The sequence below is a fragment of the Chrysemys picta genome, chromosome 4, assembly GCF_011386835.1.
Source record: "Chrysemys picta bellii isolate R12L10 chromosome 4, ASM1138683v2, whole genome shotgun sequence".
Classification (NCBI taxonomy): Eukaryota; Metazoa; Chordata; order Testudines; family Emydidae; genus Chrysemys; species Chrysemys picta.
The window spans coordinates 96,440,930-96,459,982 of NC_088794.1; the positions used below are offsets into that span (position 1 = coordinate 96,440,930).

Consider the following 19,053-nt stretch of genomic DNA (forward strand, 5'->3'; position numbering starts at 1 on the left):
GGCATCAGTTACACTTGGGCCACATTTTCAAGTTTCGCCTTGCATCCCTGAGAGATAGAAACATCATTTTGAAAACCTGAAAGCTGAGATTCTGATCTCGTCATGTGAGTTTGGGAACTAGTGTGCTAAGTGTCTCCCTGCTGCAAAATAACAAGTTGCTGGATCCGCATGGAATTTGTGCAGTCAGCCCCTAGGCGGCCATGTATGGTTACAAAACTGGAGGTGACAGCAGTGATAAATGCTGTGTCATTTGGCAGCAAAATGTGCGGAAGATCATGTGATGCAGCAGCAATCAGTGGGCAGCAGAGGCAGCTCGAGTAGGGATCCAGCAGCCCCTGTGGGCAGTACACAGAGCAGGATGTTGTGGCTGTGGCATCGTCATCAGGCCAGTGGGGTTTGCTGCAGTTTCTTCAGCTGGTGGTTCACCTACTGGAGCTGCTTTCTCGTCTCATTGGCAGTTCTCCATTCCAAACGCTGGTTGGTAAGAATGAGGCAGTGATCCAGGGATCCCACAGTTTGTGTAATTCTCCAGTGAGGGGATGCAGGACCATTCCCAGTTAGGCAGCAGGCAGGGTCTCATAGCAAAGAACAGATACAGGTGAGGAGTCTTTACCTTCCTGAGCCCGAAGGGTTCAGGGCTTGTCTACCCAGGGAAGTTATTCTGAAATAAGGCAGGGGGTGGATTTAAAGCAGTAGAGAGTTCCAGAGTAGCTCCCCATGTGGACACTCTTGCTCTGGAATAGCTCCAGTGCTTTAAATTCACACCTTACCTTATTCGGGAATAACCCCCCGTGTAGACAACCCCTAAGCTTGTCCCAGCCATTCACGTGATTGCTGCTTATACTAGTGGGGTCTGAGGCGTTGAAGGGTAGGGAGACTAGGAGAGGCGCATCCGACAAGCACAGTCTCTTTCCTGCCCGCCTTTCCTGTTTTATTTGAAAGGCACAAGAGATTAACATTGAAAGAAATTGACACATGAGGGCCGATGGTTTTCACACTCCCTGCTACTCTGGAAAGTGGGTGCTAGCCTTCCTCTGCTGTATACTGTGCTCCTGTCATGAGCTTCTGTGAGCGTGACACACACAGCTGTACACTTTATGATTCTATGACTGCACCTGAGTTTTTTTTCTGAAAGTCTTCCCCTTCCCCCCCCCCCCCAACCTCCAGGCTGTATGTCCCTGCTGCTGCCTGGAGGCATTAAGAAAGTCATGCAATTCCCTACCCTACTGCCTCCCCACAGAATGTACTCTCTAATTGGTACTAGCAGTATGTTTATACTTCATGAAGTTTCCAGGCTCTGATTGTCCCTGGAGTAGGTTTCAGAAAACAGCACTGGGTCTCACTACCAAGCTAGAGTTGTGAAGGAGCAATGTGGAAAAGCTTGTGCTCCTACCGGAGGTTACCAGCTGCTCCATCGGTGTCTCTTGCAAGTAACACTGCACCAAGTGACACTGCAATTTGCTTTGGAGAAGGGCACGTTTCTGCCTTCCTAGTTAAAAATAAAGCACGAGTACTGCAGTCCACAAGCGAGAGGGAAGAGTGTATGGGGAAGGAAAGGGGTAGGGGAGCCTCAGGACTGCGCTGGGGCCAGCTGGAGCAAGTGACAACCAGTGATCAAAGGGGGTGGAAGGGCACCACAAAAACAAAATGTCCCACTGAAAGGAACCAGCAGGAACTGCATCCCCAGAAAGACAGTCTGAGAGTCAGGAGCCATGAATTCAATTCCAGCTCTGCCACAGACTTCCTTTGTGCCCTTGGGCAAGTCATTTAACCTATCCCTGCTTCAGCCCCCTGGTTTCTGATGATAATGATCAGTGATCTTGTAGGGAGACTGTGGAGCTAGTCTTATTTACCCATAAAGCACTTTGACACCCTGAGATAGAAGGCCCTATAGATGTGATCTGTAATCACCCAAGATGGCAACAAAAGAGTAACAAGCAGTGGAGGCAATGCAATAGAGAATAGCGCTCGTTGCAGTAAATCAATTAACACCAAAGGTATCCCACGGGTAGAGCTGACTTCAGGCCCTTCATTGAAGAAGGGCTTAAACTGGGTGGAGTTTTCATGATCGAAGGAGGGGTGCCAGGGCTCCTGTATCAGTGTTCATGGGGGATCTCCTGTGATCTTTGCCAGCCTTGTCCATAGCTGACTGCTTGTCAGAACATGGCATCAGTCTTGCAGTGGGCCAGAAAACTCCCTGTTTCATTTGTTTAATGCTTTGTCCATGGTTCACTAGGAGTGGGGAGGGTAACTCTAAGGCACCATCTCCACTGCAACGGTCTGGGGATCTGGTACAATACAGTTCAAGGTAGTGTAGATGGGACCTAATTGTGTCCCTCTAAGTATGTTAGAGAGCTGGACTCTCAAGACTTTAGCCTGGATACAGGGACATGGGCATATCCTGTTAGGAGTGCTAGTGCCAATGTAGGTGCCAGGCCTGTAGTTTGGTCTAAAATAGTATTTTAAGTTTTGCTTGCCTGTTTGATTTTTAATATCTATACTTTCTTACTAATATGTGTGAACAAAGGGATCCTTAATAAGAACAAAGACAGACACTGTATATGTTGCTTTTGCCTAAGCCAAATGGGGTTATTAGTATAATGGGGACAAATAAAAGCAGTGAAAGTGTTACTGGGCATGGTGGAAGTGTAATATATAAACGCACACTTAAAAACTGCCTCAACTCCTTATCTCACGGCAAGGTCAAGCAACCAGTCAGAAGGGACAAGGGGGATTGGGGGGAAAGGTAAAACACTAAAAGACCAAAAAAATGCCTGCCCCTAACTGTAGCACAACCTCACTCCTTACCCCTCCCCTGGGATACACAAGGAGTGGAATAAAGACCCCAGACCTATGACCCCCCAAAATGGAACATGACCATAAGTTGTAAGGGGTGGAACTGTAGGTGTGCATTACAGGTATAATTATGCCTGCTAAGAAGAGGGAAGTGGGAAACACTGGAAAACAAGGCTCTGTGGCGTCAAAGTTATGGGACACAGGTTTGCTGAAAACTAACCCCAATAAACATCGCATTGCCCGAACTTCGAACTTCTGATCTTCTGCTTTCTGTCTGCATAACAAGAACCAGGGGAAAGACATCCCAACTTTACCATTGCAACATTTAACCAGATTGCAATTGGTTCCCTGACTCCACTACAGAGCCTCAAGGCTATTTAGGCACCTAACCCCGACTAAAATACCTGAGGATCGGGTTTTTGGTGCTTTAAGCTTTCTCCAGATCAGCTTTCCTCTTTGGCAGCGTGGTGGAGTAGAGAGATCACCGGGGAATGTGTCCCTTTTGCTGCTGTCCTCCTTGTGTCCGGGTGCCCCCTGTTTTCCCTTGCTAGTGCCGATTTGACTCAGTGCATCTTCTGTTCGCCTTTTGTCTCCTGAGAAATCCCTTTTGGTTTTGCACAGTTGCTCAAAGGCCAACTAGTTCCTCACTCTAGAGTCCATGCACAATCGTGAATCATGTCTCTTCTGTATCCCTACAGGTGGATGAAAGGAGAACAGTGGAGAGGAGGCGATCAGACACTGATAAGTATTCAGAGAGTGAGCACAACATAAAGGTGAGAGGGGTCCTTGGTGCTGATTGGTGTTCATGCGAAGGAGGTGGTGATGGAGTGAACCATAGGCCCTGATTGTCAGAGGGACTGACCATCCACAGCTGCCACTGAAGTTAATGGGAGCTTTGGGTGCTCAGCCTCGCTGGCAATCAGCCCTCACGGCATTCTTGGTAGTGCCTGTCTTCATTGCAATATTGACTGCTCAGGTTGCCTTGAGTATGGAGTGGTACAGGGAGTCCTCTTCCTGACTGCCTCTTTCACCACTCACCTCATTGTGTGGAACAGCCCCATCCCAAAGGAATGGACAAGCTGGTTCATAAAACTATAGACCTTAGAGATGGAAAAGATGAACCGCGTCACCTGGCCCATCCCCCCATTGATGCAGGATTGTGCCCCAGGGTATTATCCAGAGCTTTATCCCGGCTGGCTTTAAATTATATGATCATGAGGAAAGATGCGAACTACTGAAGAACTGACATGCCTTTTAACTGTGTGGGTTGTTTGGGAGCATTAGTGCTGGAGCAGTTGTTAGCCTGCTATGCAGGGTCAAATGTACCTTCTTTCTAGTCACCAAAGGTTCCCCTGGCCTTTGTCCCTCTGCTGTGCCCAGTTCTCTGTGACAATGGGCAAAGTATAAATGCCTAGACTGACAGAAAGGTCCTGAAGCACGCAGCTTTGAGATGGCCACCCCAGTAGAGATTGGCTCCAGAGTGACATAACGTGGATTTCTATAAAGAATCTCTGAATCGTGCTGAAGTCCTTTTCCTTAGTGATAAGCAAGACTACATATTTTTACTGCACCAGCCAGGTTGACTTCAGCTCCATGACCTGAGATTCCTCCGAAGAATTGTACCTGGAAATAAAGCAACGTTTCCTAATTTTCCTTCTGCTGGGTTGGAAGGTCCTTTTGCCACGTCTTCATTCTGGGATGCCTTTGGCCCTTCCCCCCTTCTCCCCATAGTCTTTTCTTTGTGATCACACTCACACTCACGTCCGACTGTGTGAAATGGAAATCCAGTGAGGGTTGAATGCTATCTCGGTGCTGTTCAGTAGAAGGGCCAGCAGAGGGTACTCTAAGAACAGCATGACCATAAACAAATGAACATCATCTTTTCACAGAGGCAGGGAACAAAAGGCAGAGGTGGCTGTCTAATAAGCCTAGCATGCCAGTGCTGCTGCCAGAATGCTTGCCCAGCCCCAGGACGAGTGCCATTGCATTAGCTGTTTTCTCTGTGGCTATCATTTGCTTGTGTGTTGAAAGATTCAGGCTGTATTAGCCACAGTCCGTTGCTTTAGCAGGAGCTGGCCAGGGTTGCGGTAAATTAAAGTTTGTGCCTCCCCGCTGGCTGTTTAATGCAAACCCTGGAGGAAGCACTGGCTCCCCTGATAGCAGACACTCTTAATTAATGGAGCACAAATTGAATAGCCCCCGGCCGTCCCCATGCGATTCATTAGGAGAACACAGATGGGCTCCTAAGCATCAATCCCAGTTGTGCCCAGCAGAGTGGCAGAGGGCTGCCTGATTGGACTCCCGCTTGGTCCAGCAGACACAGCTGCGTCCAAGCTGAGCAGAGCCCTAGGTTGGTAAACAGCTCCTCACCCTTGCACTTGGCAGGCAGCAGATGTACATCTCTTTATTTACCAGATAAACAGCACAGATACTCAGTGAGAAACACACTATCTGACAGCTGCAACACCTCTGTCATTCACTGGTTTGGAGCCACCAGCAATTTTGCTAGGGGATCCAATGCCAAGATGGACGAGGACTCTGGCCTTTCACCTCTGCACAGCCGGGATCAAGTCTTATTTTAGGTCTCCCATAGAAATTAATTTTCCAGATCTTGCCTACTCTTCATTGTGTGTGTGCCAGGCGGCAGGGCTGTCAGTCTCTGCTCAGGAGAGGAGTCGGGGTCATAGGTCAGGTCTGAGAGGTGCATTGGCAGCTGGGGAATCTTGCACAGAGCCCGCCTGCAGCATGTATGGCTCACACTGCTGCTGCTGCTTCCTGCTCTCCTGAGTACCGAACTCCCTCACCAGCCATGGCATGCCCCTTGGGATGTACACTAAGCAGTTAGGGGAGGGGCTGGAAGCTGCAGGGAGTGTTTCAGAACCACCTTCTTCTCAGTCTAAGAACATGCCTTCTAGGACCACAGCCTAGCATTCCTTTGCCCAAGAATGGAGGGCTGAGCATCTTTCCTCCCCTCTTGCTTCTGGCTGGACTTGCCGGGTCCCTGACTCTCTTTGGTAAAGAACTAATGAGCTGTTGCTCCCTCCCCCAGTCTCCCTGCACACACAGGTGGGTCTCCTTGGCAACATGTTTTTCAGTCACTCCTTTTCCTCCAGTCTATTTTCATCTGCAGTGAAATGCCGGGGAGATTAATTCCTGTTTTGGAGAAGGGGGGAGGGAGAGGGTGGGCTTTGAAGGTGGGAACTGTGGAGTAGTGAGTTATCCACCAAAAATTAACATCCCAGGACTCACTTTGTGCTAAGCTATTCATTATACGACTCTACTTGATAGCAGGCCATAGTCAGTTGGTTCTCACCTCCAGTACAAGGCTGAAATTGGTTCCTTATTCCCAGGTCCTTAGGTGTGGTACCAGCTCCTTTTTCATGGGTCCCAGTTTCTTATTCAAAGGCCAAATCTATTCAAAATATATCAATGTAAGACTCAATTTTTACAAATGTCGTCAAATGAATGTGTTTGAATGTGATAAAGAATTAAAATACTAATTACGTATTTATTAATTAAATAATCAAATAAGGAGCTCGGATTTGAGTGTCTGTACATGACAAAATAAGTCTTGGGTCACCCCAAATGACAAATCCCTGCAACCAACAGACTGTTCTGAAGGATCTGGGACATACTACTTGCGATCTGAAGCTTTGTTGCTGTTCATGCTGCCATCTGTTAGGTCCTGTCCCACTTTCATATTGTACATAGAAGCTTAAATACGGAAGAGGGTTTTGACAGACTGTACATGACATAATGCATCTCAGGTCACCGCATGTGCCATCCCATCCCCCTGTGACCATAATTTCATTATGAAGAGATGTTATGCCACTTCCTTTCTGGTCTGATAAATATATTACCCCAGTTTTTATTTTGTCAGTTAACATAGAAAATGCATGTACAAATCAACAAAAAGCCATATGCAATCAGTTTGTTGCAAATCCAGCTATAACGTTTTCACAGAAATTATACGATAGTTAAAAATGAAGAAGTCTATAGGAACATTGGTTTGTTGTTAGATGAATTAAAAGGAGGAAAAATGGCTAAATTTATCAACATTTGTTTAACTGTGTTACAGATATAAAAGCATTTGTTGTTGTTTTGCTCATTACACAACAAATATAAAATGAACACAAGGCTTGAGCTCAGTGAGCTCCCAAATAATCTTGTTTATTAACTACATGTAAACATGCAAGGCCTACCTTAATGCATACTGCTGTTCTGAGTGGTTTCTGATAGCTTTTAAAATATAGAAAACAGTGAACACCATTAGAGCACTCACGAACGACTTAAAGGAATACTGCCCTATTCCTATATACTACAATTAGCTGATTCAGTCTTCAGTGTTGCTATGGGACTTGTACAACAGCAATGTGGCTTGGTACACTTTAGAAGAATTTGGAGAACTCTATCTGTGGCTAGAATATCTGCACCTCCTTTCCTTTTTAATTCCAAAACTTCAAACTAGAAATGCCAGACCTCTATTTGTCCAAGTTTGTGGAAACACATAAAATGTTGTATAACAGCAACTTTGTACCTATAATAGTAACACCTTTGTTTAAATAAACTCTACTGTTTATGCAAATAATGTTGCTGACTTCTGTTGAACTGATCAATATTTGAATATTATTTTAAATATTGTTATATTTAAGTTACATGGAAAAGTACTATAGGGAAGCAAGTGAAGGATTTTTCTGTGGTAGGGACGTTTCCTTTTTTGCTGCAAATGGTATTAGAGAAGACATGAGTCACTATTTTGAGATGCTGCCACAAAAATGTATCTTGTTTTTTTCCAATTTATTTATTATCAGACCCAGAAATTTCTGATGGAAATAGCTGAGTGTCAAGTTTTTGATTATTTCTGCAATTAGACTTAATTGCAAATGAAAAGAATAAGATGCATGGTTCACCATTAAAGAAATGATGTGTACTCAATTGACATAGTATTTGCTCACTTTGACACTAAAACTGTAAAATAAGTAAAGAAGTTTCAATATATTATAATAAAAATACTTTACTTGAGCAATTGGTGCTGCTGCTAGTGCTGATCACTGGTGACCCCTGTATTTAAGCATTCCTAAGGATTTGTATGCTAAGACCCCTATTTTGCACAGGCGGGAAGTTTCTTCATTAATTTCTGCATAAAATTGCTGCAGCCATCACCAAATTATGCCTCTCCTTAAGGAGGTTTTTATGGTCTATAATCCTGACACAACCAACTACTGTATCAAACATCCACCTGGAGGAGGAAACTTTGATAAAGGTGCATGTGCCAAAGGGCCAGTAGCAGCGTTTCATAGAGTCAGAGTTTTTCAGGTCAGAGGGGGCCATTAGGTCATCTAGTCTGACCTCCTGTATATCACCATAGAATTTCATCCAGCTACCCTGGTACTGAGCCAAGTAACAATTTGTGTTGGACTAAAATAATGTTTTCTGGAATGGCATCCACGCTTGATTTGGAAACATCAAAAGCTGGAGAATCCATCACTTCCCTTGACCATTTGTTTCAATGGTTGATCACCCTCACTGTTAAAATGTTGTGCCTAATTTCTAATGTCAGTGTGTCTGGTTTCAGCTTCCAGGCTGTGATAAATAAAGGGGGGGGATAGCTCCCTGTGATGGACATCCAGCCAGCCAGTTAGCTGAAAAATCCCTCTTGGTAGCTGTTCTTACTTGCTTTACCTGTAAAAGGTTAAAAAGTCCCCCAGGTAAAGAAAAAAAGTGGGCACCTGACCAAAAGAGCCAATGGGAAGGTTGAACTTTTTAAAATTGGGAAAGAAACTTTCCCTTTGTCTGTTGCTCTCTGGACTGAAGAGACAAAGCAGCAGGAATGCTGTGTAAAGTTTGAACCAGGTATGATCATAAATCATGAGATCATGCCTAGAACTACTTATCTGAACTCCAAATGTGTAAGTAGATCAGAATGTTTAGCTAGACACGATTAGGGTTATTTCTTTTATTTCTTATTGGTTTGTGGACCCTAGGGTGACCAGTCATCCCGATAAAATCAGGATTGTCCCGATATTTAGGCGGGCGTTTGTCCTGCATCCCGACCGATGTGTGCTTGGGACGCAGTTTGTCCCGATATTTCGCACTGCGGGGGTTTTTTTGCTCCACCGGTGGCACTCCCCATGTGTCCCGATATTTTCTTCCTCTCATCTGGTCACCCTAGTGGACCCCTCTGCGCTAACCCCAGATGCTTTTGTTTGTTTGTAACCTTTAAGCTGAACCCCCAAGAAAGCTATTTTGGGTGCTTGATTTTTGGAATTGCTCTTTTAAAATCTAGCAAAAGCCTAAGTTCCAGATGTATTTCCTTTCTTTTTGTTTTTAATAAAATTTGCCTTTTTTAAGAACAGGATTGGGTTTTTGGTGTCCTAAGAGGTTTGTGCATGTTGTTTGATTAGCTGGTAGCCACAGCTACCAAGTGCTCCTTCCTGGGTTCAAAGCGGGTTTTGTTGCATTTGGGTGGTGGCAGCGTTTACCAAGCCAAGGTCAGAGAAAAGCTGTAACCTTGGGAGTTTAATGCAAGCCTGGCAAGTATTAATTTTTAAAATCCTTGCGGGCCCCACTTCTGCACTCGGAGTGACAGAGTTGGGATTCAGTCTTGACATAGCCGTTGGTTCTTTTTCTGCCTTTCTCTACTAGATTAATGAGCCCTTCAGTAACCAGCATTTTGTCCACTTAAAAGATACTTATATGCTGTAATCAAGTCATGTCTCAACTTTTTTTGTTTTTTGGATAAGCTAAACAGATTGAGTTCTTTCAGTCTCTCATGTCAGGCCTTTTCTCCAGCCCTCACATAATTTTTGTGGCTCTTTTCTTTGCCCTTTACAATTTTTCAACACCCTTTTAAGATATGGACGCCAGAACTGGATGTAGTAGTCTAGTATCAATCTCACCAAGGCCATAAACAGAGGTAAAAATCACCTCCTGCTCCTACTCCTTACTTCCATTTATACATCCAAGGATCACATTAGCCCTTTTTGCCACAGCATTGCGCTGGGAGCTCATGTTCAGTTGCTTGTCTCCTTCATTAATGATTTGGATAATGGAATGGAGAGTATGCTTATAAAATTTGCAGATGACACTGAGCTGGAAGAGTTTGCAAACACTTTGGAAGCCAGGATTAGAATTCAAAATGACCTTGACAAAGTGGAGAACTGGTTTGAAATCAGCAAGATGAAATTCAGTAAAGAAAAGTTCAACGTACTACACTTAGGAAGGAAAAATCATACACACAAATGGGGAATAACTAGGTAGGCAGTAGTACGACAGAAAACGATCTCAGGGTTACAGTGGATCACAAACTGAATATGAGTCAATGTGATGCAGTTGCAAAAAAGACATATCATTCTGAGAGGTATTAACAAGTAGTGTCGTATGCAAGACATAATTGTTCTGCTCTACTCAGCACTGGTGTGATCTCAGCTGGAATACTGTGTCCAGTTTTGGGCGCCACATTTTAAGAAGATGTGAACAAACTGGAAAGAATTTAGAGGAAAGCAATAAAAATGATATAAGATTGAGAGAGCCTGCCCTAAGAGGAAAGGTTTTAAAAAACAGGCATGTTTAGACTTGTGAAAAGAAGATTGAGGGGGGACTTGATAGAAAGACTTCAGGCATTTAAAAAATTATAACAAAGATGGTGATCTGTTGTTCTCCATGTCCACCGAAGGTAGGAGTAGTAGTAATGGGCATAATCTGAAGCAAAGGAGGTTTAGTTAGATATTAGGGGAAAATGTCCTAAGTATAAGGTAGTTAAGCTCTGGAAGAGACTAACAAGAGAGGGTGTGGAATCCCCATCATTGGAGGTTTTTAAAACCAGGTAGACAAACACTTGTCTAGGTATACTTGCTGCTGGCTCAGCTTGGGGGGATGGAGAAGATAACTTTGGAGGTCCCTTCCAGGCCTACATTGCTATGATTCTGTGATCCCTAAATCCTTTTCAGGGTACGTCTTCACTTACCGGAGGGTCCGGCGGCAGGCAATCGATGTTCTGGGATCGATTTATCGCGTCTGGTTAAGACGCGATAAATCGATCCCGGAAGTGCTCGCCGTCGACGCCGGTACTCCAGCTCGGCGAGAGGAGTACGCGGCATCGATGGGGGAGCCTCCCTGCCGCGTCTGGACCCGCGGTAAGTTCGGACTAAGGTACTTCGAATTCAGCTACGTTATTAACGTAGCTGAATTTGCGTACCTTAGTCCGAAGTGGGGACTTAGGGGGACCAGGCCAAAGAGTCAGTGCTTCTCAGGACATAGTCCCTCCTTTGGCCGGTATGGCCTGCATTCCTTGTTCCCAGATGTGTTAAAACGTACTTAACTGGAATGCAGATTACTCTGAAGGACTGCTTTGTCCTCACCATTATTTACCATTCCTCCAATCCTTGTATCAGCCACAAATTTTATCAGTGTTGTCAGATGCTACCGGTGTGGTGCTCTGCTTTCTCCTTTGTTGCTATCACTCGGCTGCGTGCGTGTGTTCCCTCTGTATGCTGCCCCAGCTCTGCGCAGATAGCTGACCCAGCAGACCCGAAGAGAACCCCCAATAACCAGAGTCTAGTAAGGTACGAAGGCACCTCGGCCAGGTTTATTGCGACCCTGATACAATTGCAGTTCCCCGTAGATTACTTAGTCTACCGGGCATACTACGAGAAAGTGCCTCTTGGCAATGGACTCAGCTCAGTCAGTGGCGGGACTTTCCATTGTCCCCTCGGCTGGACAAAGACACCACCCCAGGGATACATTTTTATACACAGGTACAAACAAGTTATACATCACTCCTGACGTATTAAGGTGCAACCCCTCTACGTAGCAAGGTACAGCCCTTCCACGTAGTAAGGTGCCGCCTCTCACCTTGTACATTTTGGTTCGATCAAAACAACTCTATTCATCATTTTACCCTTTTGCCCCTGTCATTGGGATGGATCAGCCTGTTCCATGTTATCTGTGGAATGTTCCAGTATTGGAGTGTTCTGATATCTTATCTAGTGTTCAGTACTTTTTAGATATGTATCTTTTTGCAGCATCAGCCCTTTCCTTGCCAGCTTCTGTGAGCAGGGCCTGCCTCTGGCTCACAGCTTAACTTTGCTTTATGTTAGCAAAGTCATGACCATTACTTTAGTTCAGGCCTTAGGCCTCACACCGGGCCTCTGATACCAAGGTTTATATCTCAGGGCCTCCTCTTACTACAATCAGCAGTGATTTTATATTTATTTCCAGGCTGTTGGTGAAAATGTTGAATAGCATTGGGCCCAGTATTGATCCTGGCAGACCCCACTAGAAACACACATGCTCAATAACTCCCCACTGGCACTGCTTTTTGAGACCTCTCACTTACCCATTTCTTACTCCATTTAACATGTGCTTTGTTGATATTGTAGAGTTCTAACTTTTAAAATCAGAATGTCGTGGTATGAAGTCAAACGCCTTACAAAACTCTAAGTATTTTATATCTATTCTGTAGAGGTTCTTATGCTGAGCTTATCAGTTTCGGGGCACCTTCTGAGCATTAATGCACCTTCCAGTAGTGCATTAAGCAGTGTGACTACACATCTGTCATGTGGTGCTTGTTCTCTTATCCTCTACCCAGGGATAGGAATGTGTAGTGGAGTGTCTTGTTTTGGCAGGGTTTTAGATTTATTTATTTAAATATGCATATTGCTGTGTGTGTGTGTTAGAGAAGGCACGGTCAAAGAAATGAGCCTTGCACTTGGAGCAGAAGGTGGTGAGGTTTGTGATTGTCCTTAGTTCCTGGGGAAGTTTATTTGCACAGTATGGGACCAGCCCCCCAGAAAGCTCTGTCTACTGCCCAGACAGACTTTATCTTTATTGTAGAGAGTCCCGTTGTGCCTGAGGAGTAGAGTTGTTGATCACGGTCTTTGTTCCGGAATTTAAGAAATCTTTTCAAGAACCTGGGCTCAGGCCATTCCATGCCTTGAAGATAAGGATGATACTTTGAACTTTATTTGAAATTCTGCGTGAAGCCAATTTAGAGAGCAGAGGACAGGTGTGAAGTGTTCGTGGTAACCTGTGTTGCTGAGGAGATGCGTTGAAGCAGTCTGTACTAAATGAAGTTTCATAAATGCTGATGGTTTCATGCCCAGGTGCAGCACAGTGCTTTCAGCCAGCCGAGAGGTAACGAAGGTGTGAATAACTTAGGCCAGGTTATTGTTCACCAGGATAGGAGAGAGTATCTTAGTCAACCGGAGATGGCAGAAAGTATTACTCTTGGCTTCTGCTCTGTGAGAACTTAGCATCAGCAAGGAAGCCAAGAGTACTGTTGTATTAATTTAGATGGAATATATGGGCCCAGAGAATCAAAGTGTTAACGTGACCCTCTCTATCCAACATTAAGCAGTTATAAAAAGGTTGGGGGGCTGGTAAACAGAGACCTCAGCCAGCTAAGTGCCATGAGAAACACACCATTAAAATGTTTTTTCCTTTAATTAAAGAAAAAGAAGGAAAAACAGTTAAAGCATTTGACAGTCTCCTGGATGGGATTAACGATGGTAGTAATTGTCCTTTTTGGGAAACAGAGAAGAAGTTAGTTGAAATGGACTAGAGCTGTTGTTGTTTTTGTAGCCTGACCCCATTTTCTAAAAGCCTGGACAAAACACACACAAAAGGGGAAAGAAAAGAACAGCAAAGATAAACTATGCAGCTTGTCTCTGGTATTGATTCTCACTTGCAGCCTCACTGCTAGAGAAATACAGACTTGGCACACAGTCTTATTAGCCACCCCAAAACCTGGGGAACTCGTACCACCACTGGGTTGTTTAGGAATTGCTTTTATCTGACTCTCTGGTCATGAATTTACAGCAGTGTTGAAAAATAAGCAGCCTTGGCCAACTAAGCCAGACTTTTATTAGACAGAAGGAAAAAGGAGAAGGATAGGAAAGAAAAGATGGGGAATGAAAAGGGCACATAGGGGGAGGGGGAATGTGTGTGACAAAGTCTCACATCCTAGGGGAGAGTTAGCCAGAGCCAGTGGAGGTCTCAGCAAACTGGATGTTCAACAAATTGGTCTCTCTGCCTCCTGCATGAAGTCCGTGTCTCACTTATGGACACAAAAACATCTTTGTACTGAGACAAATTTCAGGATCTATCTAAATATTACCTGTTCCGCTATACAGGTCAGAAAGCTGGACCTTTTTACTGGCAGACATGGAGTGTCTAGGAGCATTCCATATGCCCCGTCAGTGCCAAATCCTGAGCATACAGTGGTTTCATTTTGTGCAAAACGTCACAATCTCACAAAGATCATGTATTCCTTGTCACTCAATATATTCAAAAGCAGCGTTGCATGCTCTTTGGCCAAGTCTCCAGGATGGACAAAAACACCCTGTGACAGGTTCCCCACACCTCCCAGGGTGCCACTTGGAACTGGGGTACCACTGAGCCCACCTGACCCACCTGCCTCGGCTCCCTTCACACGGTATTGCTGAGGCAAGCCAGCCATGCCCTCCCTCAGGCTTCAGACTGCATTTTACCAGCACACATGCAGGAAGGGACACACCCAGCTGCAGCTATACACACAGATGCCGAGATCAGCTCTGCTTGGGAAGGCTCCGCTAAGACACTGGCCAGTTACTCAAGTGCATCCCCCCCCCCCCCCCCCCGGAGTGTAAACCCAAAATTGTACCATCTTGCGCTGCACAGAGAATGACTTACACTGTACAGCGTAAGCTCATGAAATTCACCCCCTCCCTCAATGTGGAGAGAGATATACACAGCTTTCTGCCCCAAGTTATGAATTCCATACATTGGGTTTTAGACAAAACAAAACAATTTTATTAACTACAAAAGACAGAGTTTAAGTGATTATAAGGGATAGTAAACGGATCAGAGCAGATTAGCCAGGAAATAAAACAAAATGCAATTTCATATTAATATACTAAAGAAATTGGTTACAAGTAGCAAATTCTCACCCTAAATGACGTTTTAGACAGATTACAGAGACTTTCTTGAAGCTTAAAACTCCAGATATTCCTTTCACAGATCAGACAACCTCTAGCCTGGGACCATCATTTCCCACAGTTCAGTCTTTATTCCTCAGGTGTTTCCAGGGGTGTTGTCCAGGGAGAGTGAGGTACCCTCATGATGTTCCCCTTTGATATCTTCTTTTCAATTGCTGGAAAGTTCTTTTGCTGTGACCTGGGTCAAACAGTTCCCATTATGTAGTGCTATCTCATAGAGAAGTTTCTATTGTACACATTTCCAGGAGTAATCCTTGTGCTTGTGTGCATTTCCTCAATTAGCCATTAGCATTGTTTGGCCTTTTTACTGTTGTACCTGAAAGGCTGCTTGTGGGTGTTTTCAACCTCACAACATGTTTCAATAAAACATACATAGCCAAACTTCATAACTTCACATATGACGATAGCACATACAATCCAATGATATATTAATGTCTAGCAGATCAAGACTTTTAGAATGATACCTCACAAGGCATACCTTGTTCAAAACATATCCTAATACATGACAGTGGTGAATATTGGGGTGCCAGGGTGTCACACACCCCAGCACACCATGCTCTCAAATTGTTATGGACAGGTGAAAGGGGTGCATGCCCTGACCCTACCTGGCACTGCCCTCAGGGCTGTCCCAGAAATTTGTGTATTTGCAGGATCGAGTCAGAACTGGGAACTTCACTACATGAAGAGAAGAGTGGGGGGAGGGGGATTTTATAGCAGCCTTCAACAACCTGAAGGGGGGGTTCCAAAGAGGATGGAGCTAGGCTGTTCTCAGTGGTGGCAGATGACAGAACAAGAAGCAATGGTCTCAAGTTGCAGTGCGGGAGGTCTAGGTTGGATATTAGGAAACACTATTTCACTAGGAGGGTGGTGAAGCACTGGAATGGGTTACCTAGGGAGGTGGTGGAATCTTCATCCTTAGAGGTTTTTAAGGCCCGGCTTGACAAAGCCTTGGCTGGGATGATTTAGTTGGTGTTGGTCCTGCTTTGAGCAGGGGATTTGACTAGATGACCTCCTGAGGTCTCTTCCAACCATAATATTCTATGATTCAATGATGCCTAAAGTGACACCATCATCTGTGGTGGCAATGGTCCTCAGTAGACTGTGCGTGTTTGATAAGCGGCGGTGAGGATGTCATCTGGGTCCCTTTCTTGGCCCAGTCGTCAGGACATCTCAGGATTAGGACAACGAATGCCCAGCAGAGTTACAGTAGATCCCGGGGTCCCAGGAGACGGTACTGGTGGCAGCCATGATGGTAAAGCTCAATCCTTCCCCTTCTTTCAGTCAACAATTGTCCCCCTTTGCTCTGCCATTGCTAATTTTCACCCCACAAATTCTCTTTGAAAACCCCAAAAGGGAGTGATGGATGGAATAATTTATCCCCTCGTTATTTTGTCACCTATTAGGTCTAATGTCCAACAAACCAAGTTTGGTCCATTGATTTCTGGTCCCTCACTTTTTTAGTTTACCAGGCATAATTTTAACACAGTTCTTGAGTTCTATCAGCAGGCTTTTTTGTTTGGACTAACTCAGGCTGTCTCCCTTTTGCATCTTTCCCCATCAATATTTATTGTTATAAGTTATTATAACATTTAATGAACTTTCACTCACTTCTTACAATTGAATTTAAAATTGGGTAAATTTGTAGAACGAACTATTGCAACAGTAATCCTAAATTATAGATCTAACTGACTAATTATGGGTGTGTCTCCTTCAATCAAAGGAGAATGCACTGTAGCTGAAAAGGCTTTACCTTTATCAATTAAGTTTGTAATGTCAAAGAATTAAATCATGGTTCTTTGGCAAGATCTGTTTTCTATAAAACTGTGTTGACTAAAATTAATTATATTCCTAGTCTTCAATTCTGTAGCAACTGAATCTGATATCAGCTTTTCCATATTTTTCCCTGGTATTAATGTCAAGCTAAGTGTCTTATAGTTATCTAGTTCATACCTCTTGGACTTTCTGAATATTGGCACAACATTAGTACTCTTCTGGTCTTTTGGAATTTCTCTGGGATGAAGATCTCCTTAGCCAACTCTTTTAGGACTCTTGGGTGCAAGTTATTAGGGCCTGCTGATGGGCTGGAAAGAAATTCATCAGCCTCATATCATACGAATACATCATCCTGCTTCTTTCCAAATACAGAACAGAAATATTTATTGAACACTTTTTACATCATTATTAACAATTTTACCATCTCCATCTAATAATGTACTTATATCCATAGACTTATAGATTTTAAGGACAGAAGGGACCATCATTATCATCTAGTCTGACCTCTCGCACATCGCAGGCCACAGAACCATATCCACCCACTCCTGTAATAGACCCATAACCTCTGGCTGAGTTATTGAAGTCCTCAAATCATGATTTAAAGACTGTGTTACAGAGACTCCACCATTTACCCCACACCATTGCTGGTATTTGTTTAGTTCTTAATATTCTTTAAAAGCTCCTTATTGTCCTTAGACTGTCCAGCCATGGAGTTTTCCCTGATGTCTTTAGCTTCCTTTATCCATTTTCTACACTTCATAAATTTTTATTTACATTGATTGCTCTGTACATTGATTGCTGCATGAGACCTCCAGCATGTCTCCCAACTTCAGCTCCTCAATAAGAACACCATTTCTGTCAACACACTAAGCATCTATCTGTAAAGAATAACTCATTTTGTTTTCTGGTTTGATTCAGTGGCCTGTAACAGACCCCCCACCAGACCCCATCCTGGGCTTTGTTAGTCATCACGTTGATCCATATGTATTCAAGATCTTGAGATTCTGAATTATCAACAGGGTCCTAGTTTTCCATGATAAAAAAACAAAATTCTACAATTAAAAAAAATATAAAAATCCGTGTTTTTCTGCAATTAAAATGAAACACTGAACTTTGGTTTCCCTAGCCACAAGATATATAGGTATCCACTGAACACAATGTTTTACTAATACAGTAGAACCCCGTTTATCTGATCTAATTGGGACCAGGGCCAGATTAGATCATCAACAATTCGGATAATCCGGAGAGCTTCAGCTGCGAGTGGCCAGGCATGGGCTGTCAGCCCTGATTTGGTTAGTAGAGAGAGCCAGATAATGGAAGCTCGGACAAATGGGGTTCTATTCTACATGTTTTTATTTTTTCACAAAATGTAAAAACTAAAGATTCTCTTTAAAAATGCAAATTCTGTGTTTTTCCAGGGAAAACAGATTTCTAGGATCCCTGATTATCAATAATTGTAAAACAAGCAACAGTGACTAATGTAGAGTGCCCCCCCCCAACACACACGTGCACACACACCTTTTAACCACTCTATTCCTCCTGAAGAGGTGATAATCTATCATGTGAAATGTCCCACCAGGTTTCAGTATTGCCAATTGCATATATTTTTCTCAATGATAATTTCTTATTCCTCGTAGTTGTTAACCAGACTCCTAGCACTGGTATATAAGCAACTGAAAAATGTCTTCTCTTCACATGTTTTGTCACATCAGTTCAATTTGTTTGTGATGTCTTGAGTTTTAGTTTTGTACAGCATTTGTCTCCGTAGCACCTCCTCTTGTGTAGGTAGCTCAATGCCCTCCTAGATGCTCCAACTAGTCTTCTACAGAGAAGGTTAGCCCCCGATCTGTGAGATGCCAGCCATCCCATATGTACAGCCTCCACTCCCACTGGAATGTGGCCACAAAAACTACACCTTCAGCCTCACACCAGCTGTGCAGCCAACAGTTCACCTCCTGTATTTTCTGCCTTCTCTTGCTTATTGGATTGGAAGGATCTCTGATGAGATCACTTGGACTTTTCTTTTCTTCCACTCCCTTCCAAGGTGCCTGAGTTCTTCTCTAATTTGAACAGTTCCATGTGATGCTGTGTCATTGGCTCCAATGTGTATCATCATCAGTGGACAAACAACTTCATAATCTTGTCTAGTCATTCAGTTACTTCTCATATTTTCACTCCATGGAGACAGCACACGGTCTTATTGTCCCTGTGTCCCTTCTTCTTAATACTGAGTTACCAGTGACGATTGTCTGTATTCTTATGATGGTTGACGAACCTCACTTGGTTGCTGCTCATTTCATACTACAAGAACACCCATCAGGTATGTCCCCGGTAGCTTTTTCCATTCCTCTAGAGACAGGTTCTTCTGTAGCTGACTGGCTGAGCCTCTGAAAATGCTTTGATACTTCTGGTGAAGTTGTGAAGTTGAATGACTCTTGGCTCTCTTTCCCCTCTTGTTAAAAATCACCTGTCCACTTTGGATTCTACTCTCTCCAATTGCTTATTGCTG

General features: G+C 43.9%; 1 protein-coding gene across 2 annotated transcripts in view; it reads left to right on the forward strand.

Moving 5' to 3' along the window:
- Positions 1 to 19,053, forward strand: part of CCDC9B (coiled-coil domain containing 9B) — a 103,392-nt gene that overhangs the window by 47,828 nt on the left and 36,511 nt on the right. For both annotated transcript variants that reach the window (XM_024106679.3, XM_005284715.4), the window contains one exon: positions 3,495 to 3,569. In XM_024106679.3, coding sequence (XP_023962447.2) covers positions 3,495 to 3,569 — 75 coding nt within the window. The remainder of the gene's footprint in view (positions 1 to 3,494; positions 3,570 to 19,053) is intronic.